The 24,859-nt window shown below is 38.5% G+C and overlaps 1 protein-coding gene across 1 annotated transcript; it reads right to left on the bottom strand.

Annotated features, from left to right (window-relative positions):
* On the bottom strand, positions 1–24,859 carry LOC308038194 (kinesin-like protein KIF20A; the record flags this gene model as incomplete). The annotated part of the gene is made up of 18 exons (XM_080340521.1): positions 24,155–24,859; positions 22,967–23,041; positions 20,121–20,240; positions 19,085–19,223; positions 18,804–18,988; positions 15,297–15,393; positions 14,627–14,824; positions 14,434–14,545; positions 12,652–12,723; positions 10,513–10,659; positions 9,752–9,917; positions 8,269–8,439; positions 7,499–7,638; positions 6,083–6,248; positions 4,356–4,473; positions 4,208–4,275; positions 2,450–2,569; positions 1–276 (listed from the first exon to the last, which is right to left on the bottom strand). The coding sequence occupies exons 1-18, from the start codon at positions 24,284–24,286 to the stop codon at positions 1–3; spliced, it is 2,502 nt and encodes an 833-aa protein (XP_080196647.1). The 5' UTR covers positions 24,287–24,859.

Here is a 24,859-nt window from a genome sequence, read left to right as displayed (position 1 = left end):
TCATTCTTTTGCTTTATGAGCCCACAGTACATGTTTTCTTGAAGAGGATGAAGCATCTTCATGCTTCCCCCAGCCTTTGCCAAGAGGCGTACCAGCAGTGGCTGCTACTGTGGATTTCAGGTTAGCCAACAAACCTTTCCTGACTTTTTGTTGTTTTAGCTCCTCTACAGAAAAGTGCTTTTTCCGTTCCTCAAGTTCTTTTTGCAGGGAAGAGACTGTTTCTTCAAGCTCAAGAACACGTGTAGCCCAGTTCTGAAGACTATTCATTTCTTGATCCTATGAGAATAAGCCTGTTTTAGTCATGTGAACACTCCGAAGTCTTTTCCATGTAGTTTTCTGTTTCAGATTGTTTGACTATATCAGTAAACACCCCTGCTATTACTATGCCAAATGGCCATTCAGTACCTATTGCTTCTGAATTACTTCTATGTAATTTAGGGAACAGCAAACTACAGGACCATCAGATCTAGTTAGAGACCAAGTCTGACTGAAGAAGCTGATGCTAAAATGTTTAGTCACACTATGCAAAGAACTGCTGCTGTTTTAGGAATCAAATAAAGGCGGCTTTCCTGTCCTAAGCTGCAATTACTGAAAACAAAACTGGTCAAATCAAAACTCTAATCATAGTCATAAGTCTGCTAACCAGGACTGAATAAATGCTTTGAGTGGGCAGAACACAGAGTCTTCAAGATGCTCTCTAATCCTTGCAGTTAACAAAAGGTCAACTTCCTATATTTCTTAATTGGTTCCAAGACAAAGAAGTTCAAGGTGAATAATTTTCAGTCTCAGACTAAAAAGCATGCAGAAGTGAATTTAATGTTCAAAGAAAAACTTCACTGTTTAGTATTATACCCTGCCTTTCTTCATTTGCAGATGACAAATGAGGCATAGATGCGAACTGGCAAAGAGGTCAACGTTTTCATTTTTTTATTTAGGAATCTAGTTGATGTCTGAGGTCAAATGCTGTCAATTTTATGGAGTCCCTGCTTTTGTAAGAAAGATTTATTCTATTTCAGTATTAAGTAGTTTACCTGCCCATATCTCTTATCCAGCTTGGTGATCTCTGCAGGAGCGTCAGTATAGCTTTAAAGCCAGGAGTGTCAAACTCATTTTCACCAGAGGTAACTACTCCTACATTTATATAGTCCTAAAATTACATTCGGCACTTTGAAGGCAACCGTGAGGCTGATGTGGCCCCCCCCAGTGAAAATGAGTTTGACACCCCTGCCATAGATCCTTAGGTCCTATTGCACTAACATTTGTGCACTGACGGCTTGCTTACCCTCAGCAAAACACTTCATGACTAGAGTTACGAGTAGTATTTTCTTTACCTGACAATATTTTGTGGTATTTTTAGATTAGCAAGAATTGTCATCACACAATTACCATGTCTATCATTTAAATTGAAAAATTACTCATGTTACGAGATATAAAGTCAAGGAGTGAAACACAAGGGCTCTGAGCTCATAATTCAGGAAGTTAGGGATGGAAATAAAGAAAAAAATACAAAACAACAACCAAAAAACCGCAACAACTTAAGTAAAAGCATGGTTTGTGTTGGAAGGGACCTTCAAACATCATCTAGTCCAACCCCCTGCAATGAGCAGGGACATCTTCAACTCCATCAGGTTGCTCAGTGCCCCATCCAGCCTCGAGTGTCTCCAGGGATGGGGCATCTACCACCTCCCTGGGCAACCTGGACCAGTGTTTCACTACCTTCATAGTGAAAAATTTCTTCCTCATGTCTAGCCTGAATCTCCCCTCCTTTAGTTTAAAACAATTACCGCTTGTCCTATTGCAAAAGGACCTGCTAAAAAGTCCGTCCCCATCTTTCCTACAGGCCCCCATTAAGTAATGAAAGCTCTCTCCAGAGCCTTCTCTTCTCCAGACTGAACAACTAGAACTCTCTCAGTCTTTCCTCACAGGAGAGCTGTTCCATCTCTCTGATAATTTTTGTGGCCTCGTCTTGACCTTCTCCAACAGGTCATGTATTTCCTCTACTGAGGACCCAAGCTGGACACAAGACTCCAGGTGAGGTCTCACCAGAGCAGAGAGGGGCAGAATCACCTCCCTTAACCTGCTGGCCACACTTCTTTTAATGCAGCCAAGGATAAGGTTGGCTTTCTGATCTGCGAGCACACACTGCCAGCTCATATCCAATCTTTCATCCACCAGTATGCACAAGTCCTTCTCCACAGGGCTGCTCTCAATCCCTTCATCTCCCAACCTGTACTGATACCAGGAGCTGCCCCAACCCAGGTGCAGGACCTTGCACTTGGCTTTGTTGAACCTCATGAAGTTCATGTGGGCCCACTTTTTCAGCTTGTCCTCTGGATGGCATCCCATCCCTTAAGACTGAACAGTGTATTTACATGTACAAATATACAAAAACATCCAGTAAATTTATAGATAAAAGCCATATTAAGTTGCTTTTGAAGTGTTGACAAACCTTGAGCATGATTGTATGCTTCAGCTGACTGTTCTCTTCTGCCATTTTTCTGTAGCCTTCATTAGCTTCTAGCAGGGTTTCATTTAATTTCTGTATTTTAAGCTTCAGAGCTTTTATAAGCTGAAAAAAAAAAAAAACCCATACACTGAAGTTCAAGACAGCATGTTTTACATGAATTTTGTTTATGACTAGAACTCATACAGACACTGCAAGCATTTCTATTTCATACGGAACAGTGCAAACTAGAAGATCAACGCAATGAAGACAAAGTCTGCTTCTCTCAACCTCCTGTGTTGCAACCCATCATGTCTGGTGTGATGAAGCTACAAGATTTCCATAGATCTGTCAATCAAAGAACAGCAGCACAGACTAAGCTACTTCTGGAACAGCCTGCTCCTTTTCAGTAAGGGTAGTTGAAAGAATGCTCCTGTCTCATTAACACTATTCATATAATGAGTTGGAGCACAGTTACAGCAGAAGACCTCACCTTTCTGATAGGAATATTTGTGATTAAGTCCTGAGAGGGAGAAGAAACTCTGAACCAGCAAAATTAATGTCATTAATTTACTTCTACACAGAGAGAAAACATCTAGATTGCTAAAAAAAAAAAAAGTTTGCCCACATTTAATGGCTGAATGAGATGGAAAGGGAAAAAAAAAGCAGTGAATTGTGAATTACTTATCACACATGCACAGATACGTGAGGTAAAGCAGCAGAAGGGCACTGATGAAACCAACTGCTTTCAAGTGCTCTCACTGCAGTTATTGCCAGACAGCAATCCCATCATTCTAACACTTGCAGGCCACACAAAACAATACTGTATCCCCAAAACAAGCATAAAAGCCAAGGTTTCTTTCTAGCATCAAAATTTGAAATTGACATAGGAAATGGAAAATGCTGTAGAGCTCTCAAGAACAGGATTGGAAAACAAGTGCCAGGGCCATAACAAGAGACATTAAACTTGGTAAGGAAAAAGTTTTTGGAGTACATTTTCTCAATAGAAAAGGATTTAAGTTCCCTTTCCATTTACATGGTTTATTAGAACCAGCTGGAACTGTTTCTCCAACCCCTACTCCTATTTGTTATTAGTGAAAGGAACAAAGCTTGTCTCTTCCCTTCTCTCCATCCTCTTTAAACAGGGGAAACTAACTGTAGCCTTACAAGAAGTTCATTCAAGGTGTAGACTAAAAATGCATACCTAAAACTAATTAATATTTCTTTCCTGTAACACAGCCTAAAGCTCCAGATTAACACCTCTATGTGTTACTCAAAACACAAGGATCTTTTTTGTTTGAAGAACAGAGACATTACCCTTTACTTAAGTTTAAGAGGATAGTTGAGTTCAGTACTTACAGAAAGGACTGGTTTAAGGCACAATTTGGCTCTCAATTTAACCTGTTACCACATTCTGCAACTGTTCCCCTGTGCATGATCAGGCAGCATTTCAGGAAGGAAGGCCATGACAGCAATGTTAACAACACATTCCAATACAAGGCTATACATACTTTCCTGCTTCCAACTCACATCATGTTCACCATGTGACTTGTTACTGCAGTAGATGCCTTTACAAACTAGAGTAAAGCCAGAACACAGCCAGTCTCTGGCAAAAGTCATCCACAACTGGGCTACATTATAAACTTGACACTCATTTGCAGGAATCTTCATGCTGCTGTCTACAGTGCAGGTCTTTAAGCATTGAACCATACCAGAGTTTAGGACCATTATCCTCAGATTTGTTAAATACTAAGCAAGAACTACCTCTTCTTTCTCTGTGCATTGTTTCTGCAGTCCTTCATTGGCTCTCTTCATCATCTTGTTCATAAGATCTAAAGGCAAAAGAAAAGTTGTTTGTTTATACACAATACCCAAAGTAAACTGAACTTTGAATATTAGATTATATTCCTACCTAGTTCCATGTTATTTTCAGTAGTCGGTATATCTGGATTTGGACTTCCCAGAGCCAAAAGCCTCCCTGACTGTTCATCAAGTTGTCTTTCCAGTTGCAGTATTTTATTCTCTCTGTCCTGAAAAAAAGAAGGGCACGTGATAGAATTTGTCTAAATGTCTGCTTAACCTGATGCGCTACTGCATATCCTTCAATTATACTACACATGTATATTCAGTTTTAAAATAATTTCAGGTAGAAATTATGATGGTTATGGTTGAGAAATCACAAAAAGGAATAACACTCATACCACAAGACCTTCTTGGAGGAAGTTACTTTACACAGGAGTCAACTCTTCCAGTCTGAAGATTTCCAGACTGTATTAAAAGTAACCACATGGCAAAAAGGAAACTTCAGTGGACCTGTGGTAAGCACTGTTGCCAGTTAGCTAGCTAAATAAGGAACAACATATTTCATATAACTAAATTTTAATCTCAAGTTCTTTTTCAGTACCTGTCAGATTGCTAGGGTGGTGTTTCAGTGGGAGAAATCAAACAAGAGTCACTTTCAACAATAATTATTCATCTAATTCTGGTTTGCTGAAGCTGCCCACTCAGATTTAATGTTGTGCTCTCCTTTGTCAATCAAGACTTTTACATCTTACAGATCATCAGCTTCTTATCTCACTTGCTACCAAGACCATAGTGTTCTTTGAGTCTTTCCTTATGCAGCCCTGTGGCCAGTCTAAGTGGCAGCTATAAATACAGAGGGCACTACTAAAAGTCTTCTCTTCCACCCCAACTCAGGGTATAGCTAGGGCTTAAGTCAACATAACACCAGAGTTTAAATGGGGGGAAAAAGACAAGTGTGAAGGAATTGGAAAAACAGAGGCCATTATACAATACAGCGTTGCTTGTCAGCACCTGAATGGAGAGCTGTAAAAGCAGAAATGTTGATATATCACAATCTCCAGCAGAAACCCACTTCCCTCTTGAAAGGAACCTGCCTACCAGTGGAGTGAGATGTCTTATTGGTCCCTGAACAGGAGAGTGCAATGAGCAAGCACCACTGGTGTACACCACAATTGTTCTATTCTTCCACTACAGACTTCCTGAAAAGGCTGAGACCCACAGGCCTTATCTGTTGCCTGGATGCACTTAGCTGTCTATGCAGAGGTTAGAAGACTGATGGAGTTGCACATGGCTAACGTGGCTCAGCTGCAAAAGGAATAGCAATTTATTGGGCAGTTCCAGGTATAAGTACATTCAAGAGATTAAGTTCTCTCCTGCATAAAGCTTGGTATCTCATCAGTTTCCTATCCCACAATCCTCCCTCTAGACCTTCAGAGCAGAGATCCATTAATAATTAAAATAGCCACCCCATACTTAATCCCCCACCAGCCCTTTCAGACTAGCTTTTCACTCTACACCCTACAATTCCAAGATGTCTAAAAAGGCAGACTGCTGTATACACCATCCCTCTAGGTGTTTCAGTCATTGCACTACAGAGATAGAGATGACTTGGATTTAATTGAAAGATCAGGGAATTTAGGTATATACTACAGGTAGTGTTAGACAGAAGACATCTCTATCCTTATGGTTAGCACTGAACACCAAACCAGAGAGGCTGAACTGGTAGATATTTTCACTGTTATATTTAGAATTCCCAAATGATTCTGTTATGGAAAAGCAAAATCCAGAGTTGAGAGACTAGCACGCACTTTTTAGTAGCAGTCAAGTCATACATACCTCAACTTTCTCTTGTTCAGCTAGAAATTCTTCTATGGGAACATAATGATCTTCAATTTGTTCCATTGCACACACATAAGCATGTTTCTTGATGGCCTCTTTATACATTTCAAATTTGCTCTCCAGTTTTTCTTCATAACTGTCTTTCATATCTTCCAAGCGGTTGCTGAGGAGAACATGTTAGTTTTATTTAACATATTAGCATCCCAGCTATTACAGTTTTACTATACGTGTTCAACTGGAAACATCCACGTTATTAACCTAATCATAAAAAGAGTGAAGTTAAGGAACAAAGAAGTACTTTTTTCTTCTTTTTATTCTCAGTGCTCCTATAGACTTGCACCAACAACTTCTACTTGGCAAACACCAAGAAAAGTGCTACAGAAGAACACATACTGAAGATCTATCAAACAGAAGTTTTATTAAAAAAAAAATCCACCAACATGTAGTGACAGAAATGACTACACCCAATTAGACCTGACATTTCAAGCATATTTCCGGGGGTGTCTTTTAAATCAGGGTTTCTTTCTTTGATTGATTGTGGAGTTTGGTTGGTTGGTTTGATGGGGATGTTTTTGTTTGTTTTTCCCACCATTAAAGATAAATGCCAAATTTGTTTTGCCTTATTATTTCAATACATTACACATTACTTCTGTCATGATTAAAAAAAAAAATGCCCCACCAGTGACACAGAACATCACCTCAAAGTGTCACTGCTGTTTCATGTGTTTGGCCAAAAGCAACCAAACAGTTTTAAAGTCAGTGCAGGTGCTAAATCATAGTGTGTTCAGCTGGCAGCTTAACTTGGGGCTAGTCTCTGTTACCAATTCAAACAGTAGGAAACTGACTTAAAAAGAGAAGAGTTAGGAGGAAGTGAATTCAGCTTGAGCAATCTAGACACACTTGAAAAAAAAATTATTAACATGAGTGCAGGCAACCACAGCAATTTATAAAACAGTAAGCTAACGGTGGTTCATAAGTCATCCAGGAGCAAGAATCCAGGAGGGCTCAAATAGATACAATTCAAGCTACCTTAAGCACATGCATGCATATTAACATAACCAAATGTAAGTTTTGGAACAATCACAAACCTCAGTGGGGTACCTCTAACAATCTTCCACATCTGCTACATACTAATAAAAAGTCAGGACAATCTCCAGCTATTACAAATTAAACAGAAAAATTCAACAGAAAGCAGAACTTTTTTCATTGTACATGGGAAGAGGCTGATCTATACAAGTTTATTTTCATGTTCCTTCCCTTTTCGTCAGAAGCTTTGAAACTGTCCAGCCCTGACTTCTCTAAATAAAATGAGTATGCATGTGTTGCATATATATATATATGTATAAATATAACTGTATGCATTTATATACATGGAATCCTTTCAGTCTTGAAGAGGACTGCAATATAACTTGCCTCCAGGCTTCCTCTGTTTCCAACAGCTGTCGGAACATCGCTTCCGCCATCTCTTTACGTATCTTCACCTCCAGAAGGAGTTTACTTTGCCTTTCTGCAACTAGCTTCTCCTTTAGGTTCTCTGTAGTTTTCAAGAGATCCTAAATTTAACATATTTCAGTTCAGAAAACAAGGCAGAAACACATATTGATACGCATGTCAAATGAAATATTCATAGAGACACCCATCCACAGAGGGCATTTCTACAAGCCTATATTTTCGGGGGGGCTGCACAAAAGGTTAGATACTTTCAAACACTAATTTCTACTGGAAAAACAACTTTTTGGTATCTTGATGGTTTCCACTATGAAAAAGTTCACTGTTTTGGCATTTAAATATTAATTTGCACAACTGTTGAGCATAAAGCCTACTTGATTTTTACAGTTTAATGCTATTAGATTGTATAGCTTTCTTTTAAAAAACACTGTACCTTAACTTGTTCCTGCTATTCCCACACCTAAATGCACCTTCCTTACTCTTCTTGTTGAGCAATTAGTTGAATTCTAAATATAGCACTTGGCCTAACTAGAAAGCTGCAGGCAGCCTTCCAGAGCTGCACTTGTTCCCTCAGAACCAGACCACTTTAAGTCTAGGTCTGCCTGACACCACACAGAAGCTTACAGTTCTCATTTGATACAACTTGCAGCACATCTCTTATGGTAAAATATTCTCATATTAGAACTAATAGCAATGGCTTTCTTGGGTACAATTTTGAGTAGATATGTATCTACCTCATGACTCAGAATGGTGATGTCCACTTCCTCTTCTGTGGAGGTTTCAGTACTGTCAGGAAAGTCATCTACAGCTATGTTAGCATCAAAATGCACAGCAGGTTTGCTATTGCCTCCAACTAGCTTGGGTGGAAAATAATCAAAGTTTTTTGGTAGGATTGGCTGGATTACCTAGAAAATACAGAGTTGAACACATTGATTTATCAGTGCTGTCAGTATTGCAGGTATCAGAATACTAGCAAGAAGTGGAAAGAATGCATTGTTGTATTTACATTATATTTAATGATTATGAGAACAGTAAAGATTTTACATGTCTTTTAGCAGACAAAAACGTCTATCAATATAAACGTAAGACTTCACAAAGTGAAAATGGGAAAGATTATCTACTAAGAAATGTAGTATGCTTGTCTAGAAAGGTGTTTTTGCTTCCTCTAAATTACAAGGTTTTGGTGTATTTTCCTGGAAAGTTAATAAAAAGCAGCAAATCCCTAAAACATTTGCTCCTTCCTGAGCTACTGTGACTAGGATTCAGCAATTCATGCTAGTTATGTAAAGATTTTAAGTATGCATGTCATGGGACAACATATCCCAGAAGCTTGTCTCCTCAGTGCTCTTATGATGAAAGTTACAACCAAACTGAGTTAGAAAAAAATATCTCTTGGATATCATACTACACATGTCATTGCAGAATTTGAACGCATCAGAACTAATCCGTGGTTCCAGACTTGAAACAGACCTTATTTCTGCCATGAAACACAGCACAGTCCACCATCCCAGTCCCTGCAAGAAGCAGCTTCCAAGAAAGTGGAATGAACTTAAGACCAAACATCAAACCCTAATGGTGAATTTAATGATAGGTTGACAAGCAGAAGTAGCAAAAAAAAACCTGAAAGCATGTAGATTTATCAGGGGGAATTTTGCCTTCAAAGGAGAGAAGCACACTATTTTCAAGCATTACCTTACAAAAAAGTATTCTCTTTTTGTTTGTTATTAATTACTTGCACTTTGCCAAATAGGAGCAATACAGGCACAAGAGATCTCATTCAGACTACAAAATAAGAGGCTAGTTCTTTTACTACTACCGCTAGATGTCCAAGAAGTTTGAAACAACTGTCATCTTGGGCAACAGATGCGTAACTGCACACAGGTTAAACAATCCATCAAAAGATGAAATCAAAACTTTGCTCAGATAAATGGTATAACCAGTCATATCTGAAAGTACTCTGCCTACTTTTTAGACAGAATGTCAGTGGTGTAGAATTGAACAAGCCACAGACAGCTGCGGCTATCTTCACTTCTTACCATGAATAGGTCTGAGGATGAGCAAAAATACTGGAAACCTTTTAGAGGGAAGGCACATGCAGAAGAATTAATATGATGCATCAAGGGTCCTAATCACACTCAAGTCCGTGCAGCCTGATCATTTCACAAACCATTAGTAATAAAGAATGTAGTATAGCAGAGAAAGTAGATGCACTCTCACCTGTTTGGCTACAGCTGAAAATTTCATTACATGTAGTGTTTCATCATATGTGGAAGCATGCTGATTAACATTGACAATTATACAAGCTTTGCCTTTTCCACAAAAGAATGGCTGAAACAGACGAGTCAGTTTGCTCTCTCTGAATGGAATATAGCTTGGCTTCATCCTCATGGATAAAGGAATAACGAAATTGTGAAAAAACAAAAACAAAAAAAAATTAGTGGGATACTGTAACATTGCTTAATTCTGTTCCTCTCTTTCAAGAACGAGATCCAGTCAGATTTATGTAAGCCTAAGCTATTTCACATCAAAAAGCAAGGTCCTTCCTGGATCTCACAACAAACTGAAGTATTTAAAAGTAGTATAGCATCTGCATCACAGTTCCCTAGTATTAGAAAACAGATACTGGAACAAGCCAAAAGGCTAAGTATAGGACATCTGTTAGATGTCTGATGAATCTACCTGCATAATCTGGACGTGGAAGGGAACAAAATGGGAGCTTTATACACAAAGAGCATTGCTCATGCACACACTGAAAAAAGCTTGGTAGTTTGCTGCTAATTGCTCATTTTCATTCTCCACAAACAACAATTTTAAAGAAAGAATGTTCACTTCAGGTATTTCAGTGACACCTGTAATAAAGATGGCCTACAAGCTTTTGTAGATTTCCATTTGACCATGTAAATCCCTTGGACAAACATAAAGGAATACTTAGGGTTTCAACCTAAAACTTGGCATGTTGTTTACGACTTATCACTTACTTTGGATTTTGATTTTGCTTCAATGCTGCAATGCATTTTCCTAGGATATGAAGAGAATTATTAATATTTCCTGCTTCTTTTAGTCTGTCTCCAAAGGCTTGTGTTTTATTACACCTCTCTGATCCAGCCAAGTCACAGAAAGACAACCTGCATGAAAGATTTATCCAGAACACACATACAAACTTATTTCTAAACAGTACAAAAACAGAACTGCATGTCTTTTGACCTCTTAATGTGTCTAAAGTGTAAATGAGTGACTTATTTCAGCCTACCTAGATCACAGAATAAGTTGTACTTTAATGTCGATGTTTTGTCCAGAAGGCACTACACAAGATATTTAGGATAACAGCACTAACTTATCTTCCCACTGTATACAGAGATACTTGAAAGAGACTGCTGCTCCTAAAATAGTCTATTCAGCACATGCAAAGAAGTCTGCCTGTAGCACGCATTTAGAACTTTGCAGGCATTCTTACAGAAAGAATTCAGTTTAGGAATGCAAATTTTGTTGCCGTCCTAAAGTACAGACAAGATGAGTTTATGAAACAGTTTACATAGTGGGGCTGTACTACAGAAGCACTTCAACCATCACCTTCACCAGGTCCAGCACTGAGAAGACTGCGGGACAGTAGTGCACTTCATTATGCTGCAGTCTGCCCCTTTTGGGTACAAAACCACCTGTTTCCTACTGCAAATAAGAAGCCAGAAGTCCTTCCCAGATCACCTTAGAGCTCTTTATTTGGCTATAGCAATTATGTGCTACTAAACTCAGGCTACTGAATTGTCCCTCATGGTACAATGGGCTACGGAGAAAATAAATTCCTTGATTATCCAGGATTAAATCACTTCATAGGAAGAAAGCTCTTGAAATATGGAAATACGGAAGTTAGATAGTTTATGTAACCCAGCTATACCTTTCTAAGATCATAATCTTTCACAGAGTTGAAATAAATACATATTACAGTATATAGATTAACAAGGCACATATTTCAACTCTGTGAAAGGCTATGATCTTATGACCTTTATCCTTTTCAGTATAAGACGAAGAGCTTTTTTCCTTTCTTAAGCAACATTAAAACCCTGTCATTCATCTAACAGCTACTGCAAGCTTTTCCAGGGGAATACACCAAGACAGGGTACAGCAAAGAATACAGATGCAGTCATTTCCCCAAGTTATCTTTCCTCAGAGTATTTATTATCATAATGCCTCACATTAAAAAGGGCTACCTCACAGCGAGGTATATTTATTACCATTTCTGCTCAGCAGAGACAAGAGTGAAATCAGTAGGAGCTAAGACTGAACTAAAATACTCTGTTACCGGACTATCCTAATTTTTCCAGATGAAGCTAAATGGACAATTAATCAGGAAAATAATTTTTAAAAGGCTATCTAAATTCCTTGAAGCCTAAAGATTAGGCCACTTCCTCTAAATTACAAAAGAACAGAGAAGTGTAAGGACTTGGCACTGCTCTTACTAGGAGCATATACACTAGCATTTTAGGTCAGAAGAACAGCTTTCAAGCAAATCAACTGATGATCCCCTCTTATTGTACATTGTACCATGGAGGAGTCCCAGAGCATGTCACCTGCATTCTTTTTGGATAATAGCCTTGAATTTGCATTCCAGCAGCACATCAAATTTGCTGTCACAAAAAGACATTGAACTCATAACTCTAGTCTAGTCTCAAAGTAGAAAGATATACTGCCATAGCTTTCATCTTCAGTCTTCAGCACCAGCTGCTGCACTGACTTTAAAGATTGGGTTCTGTCAGTCAGTCATTTGACTTCTTCTCATCTGAAGATTTAGTGTGGTATTACATAGTATTATTCTGTCCCCATCCCATCTTTTATGTAAGGCAGTATACATATAGTTCCCTCAATTTATGTACTACTGACAGAGCTTTAAAAGGCTCCTTCAGTCAAATCTGAAGAGAATACAAGTGACAGGGAAACACCTCTATGCCTGTCTCTATCAAGCTTCCAGTCAGATGCAGCCAATGCAGCTCTGACTTCCTTCTCAGCTCTCAGACAATTTCACCAGTTCACCAGTTTCACTACAGAAAGTTCACCAGTCTAGCATACTTATCAACTTTTCTAAAATATTTACATTCTCATAATCAGCTGAAGCATCCACTTACTCTGAAACTCCAAGAACATGTGGCTGAGGCTCATCAGTTAGCCGTAGTAGCCTGATTGAAAATATACTGTGACTGGAATGGAAAGAAATCCTTTTTAACAACCACAATTATGACAAGCAGTCACTGAAGCAAAGTAAAATTTGTATTCTATGGAAAGTTCAGTGCTGAAGAACAAACAAGAATTAATTCACTCATTTACATTAGTTGCCTTCAGAATGCATTTATTCATCAGAAAAAAATAAACAAACAAACAAACAAACCTGCTATAAAAGTTGTATTTTGTGACTTTCCATTTCTTTCAGTACAGGAGAGGGAAAAATACCACATGAAGGCTACAAGCTGTCTTAGAGAAAGAATAAACCAGACCACCTAAGTCTACTGATCAGGAGATGAGTACCCAGGTAACCAATTTGTATAAAAACTTCAGACAGTATTTGAACTCAGTAAGTCTGATAGAATTAAATTATTAGAAATAAAGGTGGTAGGGGTAAGGAATAAGTCAAGGTTCACCAGTCCTGTAGTTTTGCCTACTTCAATATATGCAGTTATTTGATCAGTTTTGAAATTACTCTGCTTTCTACAAAGGTTGAATTTATAACACTTGACTATACAGTTTTTCTGTTTTAGACATCAGGCTACAAAGGCACCAGACATGCTGTCTGAAACTAAAGAGAAAAACCCCAGAACCAGAAGTGCCCTGTCCCCAGTATATCCAGTAAATCAAGAAGCACAAAAAGCAGACTTCTCTAGCATAGAGTTAAGGCAGTGGCAACTCCTCAGCAACATTCCCCAATTTAAGAATGAAGTTTGTTTGGTTTCTAAGGAAAAAAAAAAACACACACACAAAAAAAACCAAACTAACACCACCACAAACAAAACCATAATTTAGAAACAAACTAAGTGGAAGTCAGCATAATCTCTGAAGTAAAAAGAGGACGTTCTAGGCACAAAACTCTGCCAGAAGAGCACACAATTATTTTCTGCACTATTTTGGGCATGATAAAATTCAGGTAGAATCATAACATGAAGTGTAATGGCTACTGTCTTTAGCATAACTCTTGCTTTTTACAGAAAAAGCAGGCTTAGTAACACCATATTAACTAAATATACAAGATGGCCTTTCCACACTTAAAGGCCAGATTAATAAGAGGGCATTAAAATCAAGTAAGATGGCAATTTCAACAGAAAGTATACCAGCCTCTCTATTCCCTTCCACTCCATCAAACCAGATTCTCCCTGATACCCCTCCCAGAGCTGGGTAAGAGCTAAGGGTTTAATTCTTAAGATACTAATTAAGCTCAGCAAGGACACAGCAAACTAAAAGCATCTAAATAATCTAGCAGCACTCCAAGGTACTTCATGACTTGCTCCTTCCTACATCCCCTACGGACAGGCTCCAAGTTTCAAAGAATTATACTGTTGGTGATGAAGAATTATCCAGCTTTTCCTTCCACATCCTCACACAGCTATTCCCACTAAGCACCATTAGCATTTGCCAAGATGTGTGGCCCTGTTAGCACTCAAAAATGAATGTGATTTGGTCTTTTTAGTTGTCCAAAGCCATGAATAGCTACCCAACTCCAGATACTGTTAAAGTCACAGGCCCTCTCCTAACTTTCTTCCAGAAAGAATTTCGTAATAAAACCAGAATAATCAAGGAAAGTCTTAGATTTTATTGAAGAGTGGGTCATTTCAAAGATATTCTGAAGTCTCCTCCTCCCTTCCCTCCTCCTCCCCCATTAGAAGAAAAGAGAGAGTATGCTTATAACTAGAGGAACAAACCTCCTACTTGATTGCTCATTCATTCTAGTACAAGCACAGCTTCGGTTCTTGTTTCCTATTTTTAGTATTTTGCAGGCTTCTTCAGCGCTCTGAACATTAATCCACTTTAAGTCTGTGAAAAGAGATGTTTTACACACACTTCTGATCAAATAAATTCTATTACACTGCTGAGGTCATAATATAGTATTATTACCTTTAATATATGAATTTCCTCCTTGATCCTCACAAATTCTTAAGACTCTGCGCTTCTGAGCTTTTGATGCAGATAATACATTTAATAGGTCATACACATATTCATTATAAATTTCACAAAAGGAAATCCACACAGATGCTTGCATTCTTTGGTGCATTTTAGTCCTATATATCTCAAGTGGAACAAAGTTGTTCTCTGCTAACCCAAAACAGAGAAAGAGTTCAATCATTGGAAAACTCATTGATAAATTTAATTGCAGTATATACAACCTTCTAAAAGGAGGTGTGTATATATCTGTGTTGCATAATTCAGATACATGGTACTGCATAACTTCGAGTTTACCCAAGAATGTTCAAACTTCTCAGCAGCCACCAGTAACCAGAATATGCCCGAATTCTAAGCTATTGCCCCCCTCCACCACAAGCTTCCAGCAGCTTATACATTAATTTTGCAGAACTAAGACTCCCTCTTTCCCGCAAAGGAGCAAAGATACCAAAATATTTTTACATTATTACTCTTTCTCTTGAGCTGAGCCATTAAAACTTGGTTTAAAACTATATGTATTTACTTTGCAGTACACTATAGATATTTTAAAATACACCAATATTTAACCACTCACATTTCTAAATTACTATCTTTTTTCCCATAAAAGTTTCCCACTTTATTTTACCTAGAGAATCAGAAGGAAGACTTTTCAAAGTACAGTTGGAAGAAGTTGACTCCACACCACACATATTTGTAACAGTATTTGAGATGCTTTCTGTCTCCTTGAGAAAATAAAAGACAGTTACACTGCCATGAACAGACTATGAGATAGCACAAGTAAAAAAAAAATGACCATAATTTCCATATTTAAGTTTTAAATATTGAAGTGGTATTAAATGTTAAGTCCCTCTTACTTTGTCTGCAACTGAAATGTTTTTAACAATAACAAACAAAAAAATCAGTAAGTGCTCTTCCCCTCACAAGGACTGTTGTTTTCTGCCACTCACAGCAACCTGGTTTGGAGCCCAACTGCTGCTAATATAGGAGGCTTTACAGTTCTAGGAGAAAAATGATCCTCTGTCAGACTGCAACAGCCCAGAATGCCTTTATGAACTGGTAGGTAAATCTGAACAACTGGTCAACCAAAAGAACTGGAAAAGTAAGTTTCTCTCAGGGGCAGATGGCAGGATGGTAGGCTACAGAGAGACTAAAGCAGCAGAGATTACTAATTGGCTTGCTTGTTGCAAATCACAGGCTCATGTCAGGTCTGTGAGAGTTTGAGTCAGACTTAAAGACCTCGGACAGAGTGAAATGATGGCTTCATAAAGGTCTTAAAGATCTGATAAACCAACAATCTATGTTGGCTTAATTCAGAGTGAATTAAAAGGCCATTAAAAAGCCTTTACACATAACAGCACAGTTTAAGTAGACACATTTGCTGAATTTCATTACATCAATAAAATTATTTTTAAAACCTGCAAAGACTTGTGAAAACATAGGCTTCACATTACCCCTAGGAAAACTGATGTAACGAATTAGCAATTCCCACTATTTAGAGATCTCAACATCTCCAAGTGTAACACGACCTCCCTCTCCATATTTTATACATGATGCAAATTTTCATTAGGGCATTCACCCTGATTTCCTAAAACCCCATCCTGATAGAGGGTCATCTTACAGTAGTAGAGGGGAACAGATTCAAATAAGTAAATGTTTATGTCCTAGCTACTAGAATGCAGTGCTAAGCTCCTTATGGATTCTCTACTGATGTCTATGTTATTCACTTGGTATATTCAAAACCAGATTTTTTACAAACATAAAAGTATGAAGCCATACTTTCAGATCTTCCATTTTAAAGATAAACAGCATACAATTTTATTGTAATTTATTTTATAAATTACTATTCTGCAAAGACTGCATTGTCTATACGTTTATGTTGCTTGATTATACCCACAAGCATGCATTCTGTTCATTCTGTTTGTAAAGTACAAAGCAAAATTCTAAAGCAGGGTAAGAGACCGAGACACAATGCACATCTATGCATGTCAAAAATGTAATGGAATCTAAAAAAACCCAGTACTACAGTACTTGTGCATGATAAGGTTTCGTAAAGGTATTTCAACATAACTGAGTTAATTAGCTACATTGCTATACTGTTCTTTAAATCCTAAGACCAAATATAGAAAAGAACACAAAGATGACTGCCTGCAAGCAAGTGGGAACAGGAACTGACATTATTTGCCAACGACAGAAGCTGATATTTAATAGCAAATATGAGGACAGGTGGGAATAGGAATGCGAGTAAAGCTGCTTTTAATCCAGTAAAAACCAGAATTTAATCCAGTGGATAGAACAAGGGAAGGGGAGGAAAGACAGGGTGTGAACCATTCCAAGCAAGAGTTTTTACAGCAGTACTGTATAGAGAACATGGACAGTAGAACATTAAAATACAAAGGTATTGCAGTAACTTGGAGCAGTTTAAACTGAGAAAATGAAAGGAATAGCAGGCTCTTTCTGCATGACATGCAAACTGAGCCTGGGAAAAGGGCCTACAGAAATCCACATAAACCAAAATCAAGCCCACCAAACCTTATCTGCTCTCAGATTGCAAGCCTGAGTGAGCATCCAAATAGCGATGCTATTCACAAGCTGTGAAGAAGCACAGCTTCAGTACTGGGGATAGCTGAGCTATCACTGTGGAAACATTGTAACACACAAGCAAGGTCATGTATTATTTTCTAGATGCATTTTCACCTTTCTGATGGTAGAGTCTTGCTTGCTTTTCACTGTAGTGCACCAGCATCTAGATCACCTACTACAACATCCAGTAACTAAACTATTAATAAAGTCAGGCTGTGATTTAACAGAAAGGAATATTTGTAAAATATAGCTATCTTCATAATCAGATATTTGACCTCCTATTCTAGACCTTGAGCTCCTGCTTTTTCCTTCTTGCAAGCTTGTAGGTTCCACAAAGGTTTTCAAAATATTTACCTACTACCTTCCTGACCATCTCAGTTTTGATGTAATACCCTCACCCCCTGCGCATACACACACAAAGCACGAGTGAGCTTTTAAGACACTTTCAAAATATAGTCTTATACATCTTTTAGATTGTTCATCCAAGGTCTTTCCTCAAAAGTTAACCAGACTCAGACTAAATGAACTTCAGTTTGCACTTTAAATTAAGCAACAGAATTTAGAGTGGAACTTTGCATATGAATTTAATTCATAGAAGGAGATTCTATCAGACTTAACTGGAGTATTTTATCAATGATGGCATTAAAGGCCACAGAAAAAAAAGAAAATCTGGGCAATCACTACTTCTATACTTCCCAGAATTCACGGTTGCTTTGAATGATAATCCCAAAATGCAGTAGGCTCACAGTTCAGGTTGAAAATGTTCTCAATGTATGGAAAAAAGGCCAGACATCTTGTGACAATTTGCAGCTGGGCTTAGAAGTATAGAACAGTCACACACACAAGGGTGCCCATTTTCCAGTGAGATCCGTTTTGTACACTGGAAATAGAAATGACTAGACAATGAGAACAGGAGGCTGCTACAGTAAAGACTTCTCTATTCTACCTACAGTTCTTCAGATAATCAAAGTTAAAGATACATACTATCCTCTAAAGCAGACTGTAATCCTTTTAGGAAATTCATTTTGTGTCATTTCACTCCACTTGCTGTATCAGAAAAGTTTCTTTATGAAGTTACATAAATCACAGGTTTACAAACTTCTGCTTTCTTCACTGCCCCTGCTAAAACATCGCCATTATCTCTTCTGAGCTAGTCCTCGAGTTTGAACGACTGCCCAGTGATCCAGCCCAGGAACCTGACCCAAAAGAAGATTAACTTAAAGAGAAACAAGTCTTAGGTCAGCTCTCAGAGACTTTTCAAGGGCTAGCATCTACACAATGTCAGAACTGCTCCTCTATGGAAATCCAGGCTTTGACTTCACAATGTTTTTTGGTTTGACCTGTGTGCTGCCTGCTGCAGAACACTCTTCCAGTTTACCCTGAGCTCCAAAACCAGCCAGTTGCCTTATTATTCCAAGGTTCACCAGGTATCCACACTGTAGATTTAAATAAATCTGAAGAAGTGATAGTAAAACATATTTTATTAAAGAAAGTCTGTTAGGCAGTTTTTAAGCAGCTTCATTCGGTAACAAGGAAGTATTTGGTCACTGACCTCTTTCAGTGATGCAAGAACAGCACTTTTTATGGCTTCTTCTTGCTTAACTTGTGCTTCTTCTAGTTTCTTAACAGCATTGCTCAAATATGGCTTGAAGTTCATCTTCAGGTACTGCCTTCCCTTTATGTGGTTAAAAATCACATCAACTGAACGAGGTAAAATACCAAAATCTTTTGAAGTCCCTTAAAAATAAGAAAACAAAATTTAAACATTCATATAAACTTCTCATTGGATTTTGACTTGGTTGTTACATACACTTTTTGGCGAGCATTTTATACCTTGGATAGTGAATGTCTTGCCTGCATTTGTAACCCCATAAGTAAACACAAGTCCATTCACTCCGTTAACATATGCTCTTACTATCTCTTTCATTGAGCCTTCAAAAAATTCACTCTGAGTAGTTTCTGGTCCAAAAACCTTGCAGAAGAGAAGAATTAAAGAAAAAAAAAGAGAGAAAGAAAAAATGAGATAAATGGCACAAAGAAGTTTAATGTGTCAAAATATTAAGCATTGATTAATAGTGACTTGTTTTTCATAGGAGATACCACCTTAGTTTTCTGTCTTGCCTGAATCACTTTTAAGTCAACACTTTCTGTTGGGTTCTCAAAGGATGCCAGCTTAATTCTGAGGCAATTAGGCTTGTACTTATTTCTGAATATTTTTCTGCTCCTAAAATAAATTGGTCAGAATGTTACTGAGCACATACCTTTTAGTGTAGACTTTCAAGAGCTCTGCTAGTAACACACAACTCCCTTCTCACTCAATACCAGTCACTCGCAATCGATGAAAAGATCAACATTGCAATGGTCTAAATGACTCTATGCCTGGAGCTGTTTATCGTGTCACATTGTAAGAACAGAAGTTCTTGCAGTAGGTAACAGAGTCAAGAAATGTACTTCCAGTATAGAAAGTTTAAGCAGTTAGGCTGCTATTCCTTCAAATAGACACAGGCTTACATAAGTCCCTTTTAACAGATTATTTCCTGTAGCACTTCCCAGATGAAGGCATCTGAAGAACAGCAGAACCCCTGTAAGTCTCTGCCTACAAGAAGCTTCTGTGGCATCTCATTGAAGAAAACAACAGAGCTGCCAAAGCAGCTTCCTTGTCTTATCTAATAGGCACCTCCATTGTAACACAGCTTTCTTGACAGCTTAACAGTAAATAATAAGCAGCCTGGGTTTAAGGCACATACCACCACATGTAATTCAAAGAAGAAAAAAAATCACATTGCATGACATAGCAGAAAAATCTATTTTTGTCATTACACTGGAGGGAAAAATACATATATAACTAAAAATTAGAAAAAATGCCTACCTGAGAAAAGGTGAACCTGTGCACAGAATGACCAATTCCTCTTTCACTGTTTTTCACTGCAGAGGACTCTTTGGGTGCACTAAGGATTACTGTCTGGCAATCTTCAATAGTTATACAACCCTCAAAAAAACAAGACAAGGTAGACCAAAACACCATATAAAATTATTTAGGAAGAAAGCTATCTGGAGAAAACAAACAAACACACAATACGCCACAACCAATGGAACACACACCAAAACCCATACCCTAGTGTTTTCTTCTATTTGCCTTAGTTATAAAGAGTTGCAAAATTTACACATAATCTCTCAAGGAGTGTAACAACTACAGATATAGCTACTTCACATGAAAACCAGAGTGTTTTCTAAGAGGTTTACAACTTCTCTAGAATTTGTTCCAGTAATTTTTTTAAAATGCTTTCTAAACTCTGTTATTTTGTGATTGTGGCCCACACAATCCTAGCCTTGAAAACAAAGCTATATAGAAATCTAATGGCTTTCTATACTTCAATCATTTTCAGTGTGAAACAAGCTATGACCAGCATAAATAAAGTAAAATAAGTTTGAAGCATTATGCTTTGATTGATAGATGGTGTTATCAGTAATGAAGGAAACTGAACTCGTTTCAAGTAATTCAATTGCTATTTCTCAATTAAGTAAAGGTGAAATAAAGTTACTTAGCACTTACTACGTAGATAAATGCAGAATGCAGCATCACAGAAAAATTCATTTTACACCAGACAGGCTACCAAAAAAACCAAACTGAACTACCAGTATAGCTGAACAGTGTCTTGAAGCATCAGTCACAAGGATTGACTGTAACTTAATCTGACATTTATGTTCAGAGGCTGGACAGAGCTGGTAAGACTAATAATCCATGTGTAGCATGTACATAGGAAGTACGGCTCTTCCTAGGAGTCTCAATTCACAAATACGCTTATCAACTGGTATAGAAGCTCTAAGAAGCTGGGTACTGAATGCAGACCAATCACTTGCTTACTGTGCTAGGCTCTAAACCCATATACTCTTTAACATTCCTCCCACATCACCAGGAACAAGAACTCTGGTCAGATGCACTGAATCCTAGAGAGCTTCAGAAGAATCCAGCATCTGCAGCATGTGCCATCATCTGCCACTGGCCTCACAGTAGCTTGTGGGAGGCCTTGAAGGAGTCAGATCTGCAGAGCCGGAATGCCGCTGGTAACATGTCACTCTCATTGTCTCCCCCAGCTAAACCCACAGGTAAGGAGGGGAAGTTTGACCATTTCTGGCACTGTACACATCATTTAAATCCAAAGAAGACAACTTCCTGCTCTCCAGCAGGTGACTCCAAGAGAATCACTGGCAGTTTTATCAAGAGTAGAGCTCTTAAGCTTTGCTTGCATACATCATTATCTCTATAAGCAACAACAGATCAGCTAACCTGTTGGCTGTCTCTGTTTAAAGCATCAGCCTACAGCTATAAAAAAATAGGGCTTGAGTTCTAGTTCTTATTTTCTTGTTGCATATTTTGAACAAAGATGCTTTCCTGAAAATGATGCATGGCAGGTAGGAAAAAAAGGACCTAAAAATGAAGTTAACTTCTCATTGATTATAGAAATAGAAAGGGGGTTTTGTTTGGTTGGTTTTTGTTTTGGTTTGGGCTTTTTTAATTCGTTACAAAGTATCTTCCTCATAGATTCAGGTGACAGTTAAGAATATCAGTAGTAGAAAATATTGAAGATGTTGAAGATCTTTCAAGCATTCCTAGTTTTCTAAGGCTGAGGAAAAAATCTTCATACCATGCAAAATAGGTTCTACAGCTAACATGTTGGAAGATCAACTGTTTTATCATGAACTACGTGAAGAAAAGAGATTTTTAAAAGATTTAGTACAAGCTTCAAATTTTTTCCTCCCACCCTGCTTTTAAAAACAGATATTCTCACTAGTCGTCATGTAGTCAGAAACTTTCCACTCCAAATAGGAATAAGACATGAACGACTCATAAAACATTTTGTAAATCAATTTACCATTACAGCCTACTCAGACTGCTGAATAATACCTAACATGAAGCGCTGTGTCAGTGCATACTACCCAATGAGAACTGCCTAAGAAAATGCGAATGGAATTTGAGGGGAAAAAAAAAATAATCCAAGTGAAAAAAATTACAAAGGCTCCAACCCTGGCAGATTAAATGCAAGAATACATTTTTTTAAAAAAAGCTAATTGCAAAAAGCAAATCATAACTAATATTAAATCCTCCTCTGAATAGGTCAGGAACAAGAGGTCTATCAGAGAGCCTGTGAGACTGCAAATAAGAGGGCTGGGAGATAAACTGCAGAGACCTTGGTCTCCAAGGACAGCTGAATGAATTCATTGTATCAGTGTTCACAATGGGGAGTAGGGAAGGAAGAGCATTCTGTGTGTGTAAAACGCTGAAGCATTTGAATCTGACAGTATAAGCTGTAGAGGTTGTAGAAAAATTTGACAGGAAGAGCAGCAAACCAGGACCAGGCAGTAGACCATTCAGGCATTCCACAGAAATGCAGTGGTTGGATCCCTGAATTACTCCTAGAAATGCACAATTTCTTGCATTAAACTCCTTTGTTTCTTGAGCACTGTAGAGTCAAGAATGACATGACCTTTTAAATAACATAGCTGGCAGACTTCTGCAGAGCTACAGGTGTGCACCTCTCTCCCAGGCAAATCAAATCAGTAAAGGTTGTGATTAAAAAAATAAATTAAAATTACATTTATCCAGGTGCCCATTAATTCTATTTGAAAGCAGTACACAGTTTTTACAAAAACAAACTCCTGGCTTACAATACTAGGCATTCTTTCCAGGAGAAGAAAAACAATTCTACAACTAACCTGTGATTCATGATTTTCAAGCTCTGCTACAGAAAAGGGTCTCACTCGCAAGAAGACTTTCAAAGGCTGATATGCCTATTTATTAAAAAAAAAAGTTATAATGGCCACTTTTAAAATAGAACATGCTCAAATCATATCAGCATACATCTCTGATGCAGTACTAGCTATTTTATCCTAATGCCTTTCTCCTTCCTTGTGAAGTTCAAATTCTAAGCTTTCATTTGCTTCTTCACCTCCTAATGTCCTCAAGTAACCCCTTTTTTGCATCTGTCCCCACTCCCCATGTTCTTTTATGACAAAGTCAAGATTTTAAATTAAAAAGAGCACAGTATCAGAAGCATAAACTGCACTGCTTCCACCTTCTGGTCTCCCTCTGTACTGAACTCAAGCTGTATTTTTTAACAGCTGCTGTGCAGTACTGCACTTCCATTTTGTACGGGACATGTTCAGTTAATATATTGACACATTCTTAGCCTCAAGAGACTGCTTCATTACTACCATCCAGGCACTAGCTCCTCATCTTTCTCACAGTAACAATCATGAAACAGTTATCAGTCACTAAAGTGGTCTCTTCCACCCCATACCATTATACGAAGACCTCCCCATACAGGTGAAGCAATAATAGCAGTGAGATTTTTAGAGGGATCCCAGCATTCCTTCCTTTTGCACAGAGCTTTGAAGTTCCCACTTCGGCAACTTGTTCATTCAGCAGATGGATTTAGCAGAGCTCTCCACAGCCCTCTCATGACCAACACTCCACTAATCATGCAAAATTAAGTCATCTGAGAGAAACCTATCATTCTGAAAAAGCAGAGATAGCTATACTATCTTCAAAAGTGTAGTGCAGCACAGCATTATAGAATTTTATTTCCAAGCTCCTAATAAGTTTTCAACAAGGATCTATTTCCTTTTTCAGCTTGCTAAAAAGAGCAGTACAGTCACACTACATTCAAAGTGCAATTACTGAAGTCCTTTACTTTCTTGTCAAAAGCTTAGTACAACACTTATGTAGCACTGACCATCTGCATTTGCTAGTGGCTATGATCTGTTTGTAAGCAATGAGAGGCAAGCAGAAAAATCAAACCCATCTTGGGGGCAGGGGAATACAGCAGTTCTTATTGAACTTTGCCAAAGCTTAAAAAAAAAAAAAGCACATAATCAGAAGACATATTACAAAACCATCCACACCTCCTGTTCTTCTGTATCAGGCAGTACTGTTGACTCCATAGGTGAGGGTTTACCCTCTGTGTTCAGAAAAGAAACCGATTCCAGCATATCAGATACTTCTGCAGAAACATAGCTTTTTCCCTCCTCATCCATTGTTCTGTGCAAAGGAACTCATAAGGAAAAAAAATAAATAAATAAATTCATTTTCTCATGGAACAGGCAAAAATACACAGAGAGCATAATAGAAATCAGGGTAGCTTGTATATAAACAAGCATTTCTGAATAAATAAATAAAAATAAAATAAAAAACATGGTCCTCTAAAGCAATAAGGGAGTATGAAGGAACTGACAGTTGGGTTATACTAAGAAACACAGAAGTGAAAGCAGACTGACGGCCTCGGTGGGGCACTACTCCCATCCACCTGCGTGCAGGACCACGGCCTGCGACCCCCACCCCTGCAACGCTCCACACTCCGCAGCCGCCAGGGACTCGGCCACCGCGCCCCCGCTGCCCGGGCTCAGCCCCGAGGCCACAGTGCCCCGCCTCAGCGAACCCTCGGCTCAGACAAGGCCCCGTTCACAGAGAAAAGAGGCGGCCTCGGGGGACGGGGCAGCCGCGGCCAGGCGGCAGGACCCTCCTCAGCGCAAGGGCGGCCGCCCACCGGGCAGGGGACCGGCTGCGAGGCTCCGAACCGCCCCCCGCCGGGCACCAACTGCCGCTACCTC

Source organism: Nesoenas mayeri (assembly GCF_963082525.1).
Source record: "Nesoenas mayeri genome assembly, chromosome: 2".
NCBI classification, from domain to species: Eukaryota; Metazoa; Chordata; class Aves; order Columbiformes; family Columbidae; genus Nesoenas; species Nesoenas mayeri.
The sequence above is the reverse complement of the archived record's forward strand: the minus strand, read 5'-3'. Positions and strand labels throughout refer to the sequence as shown.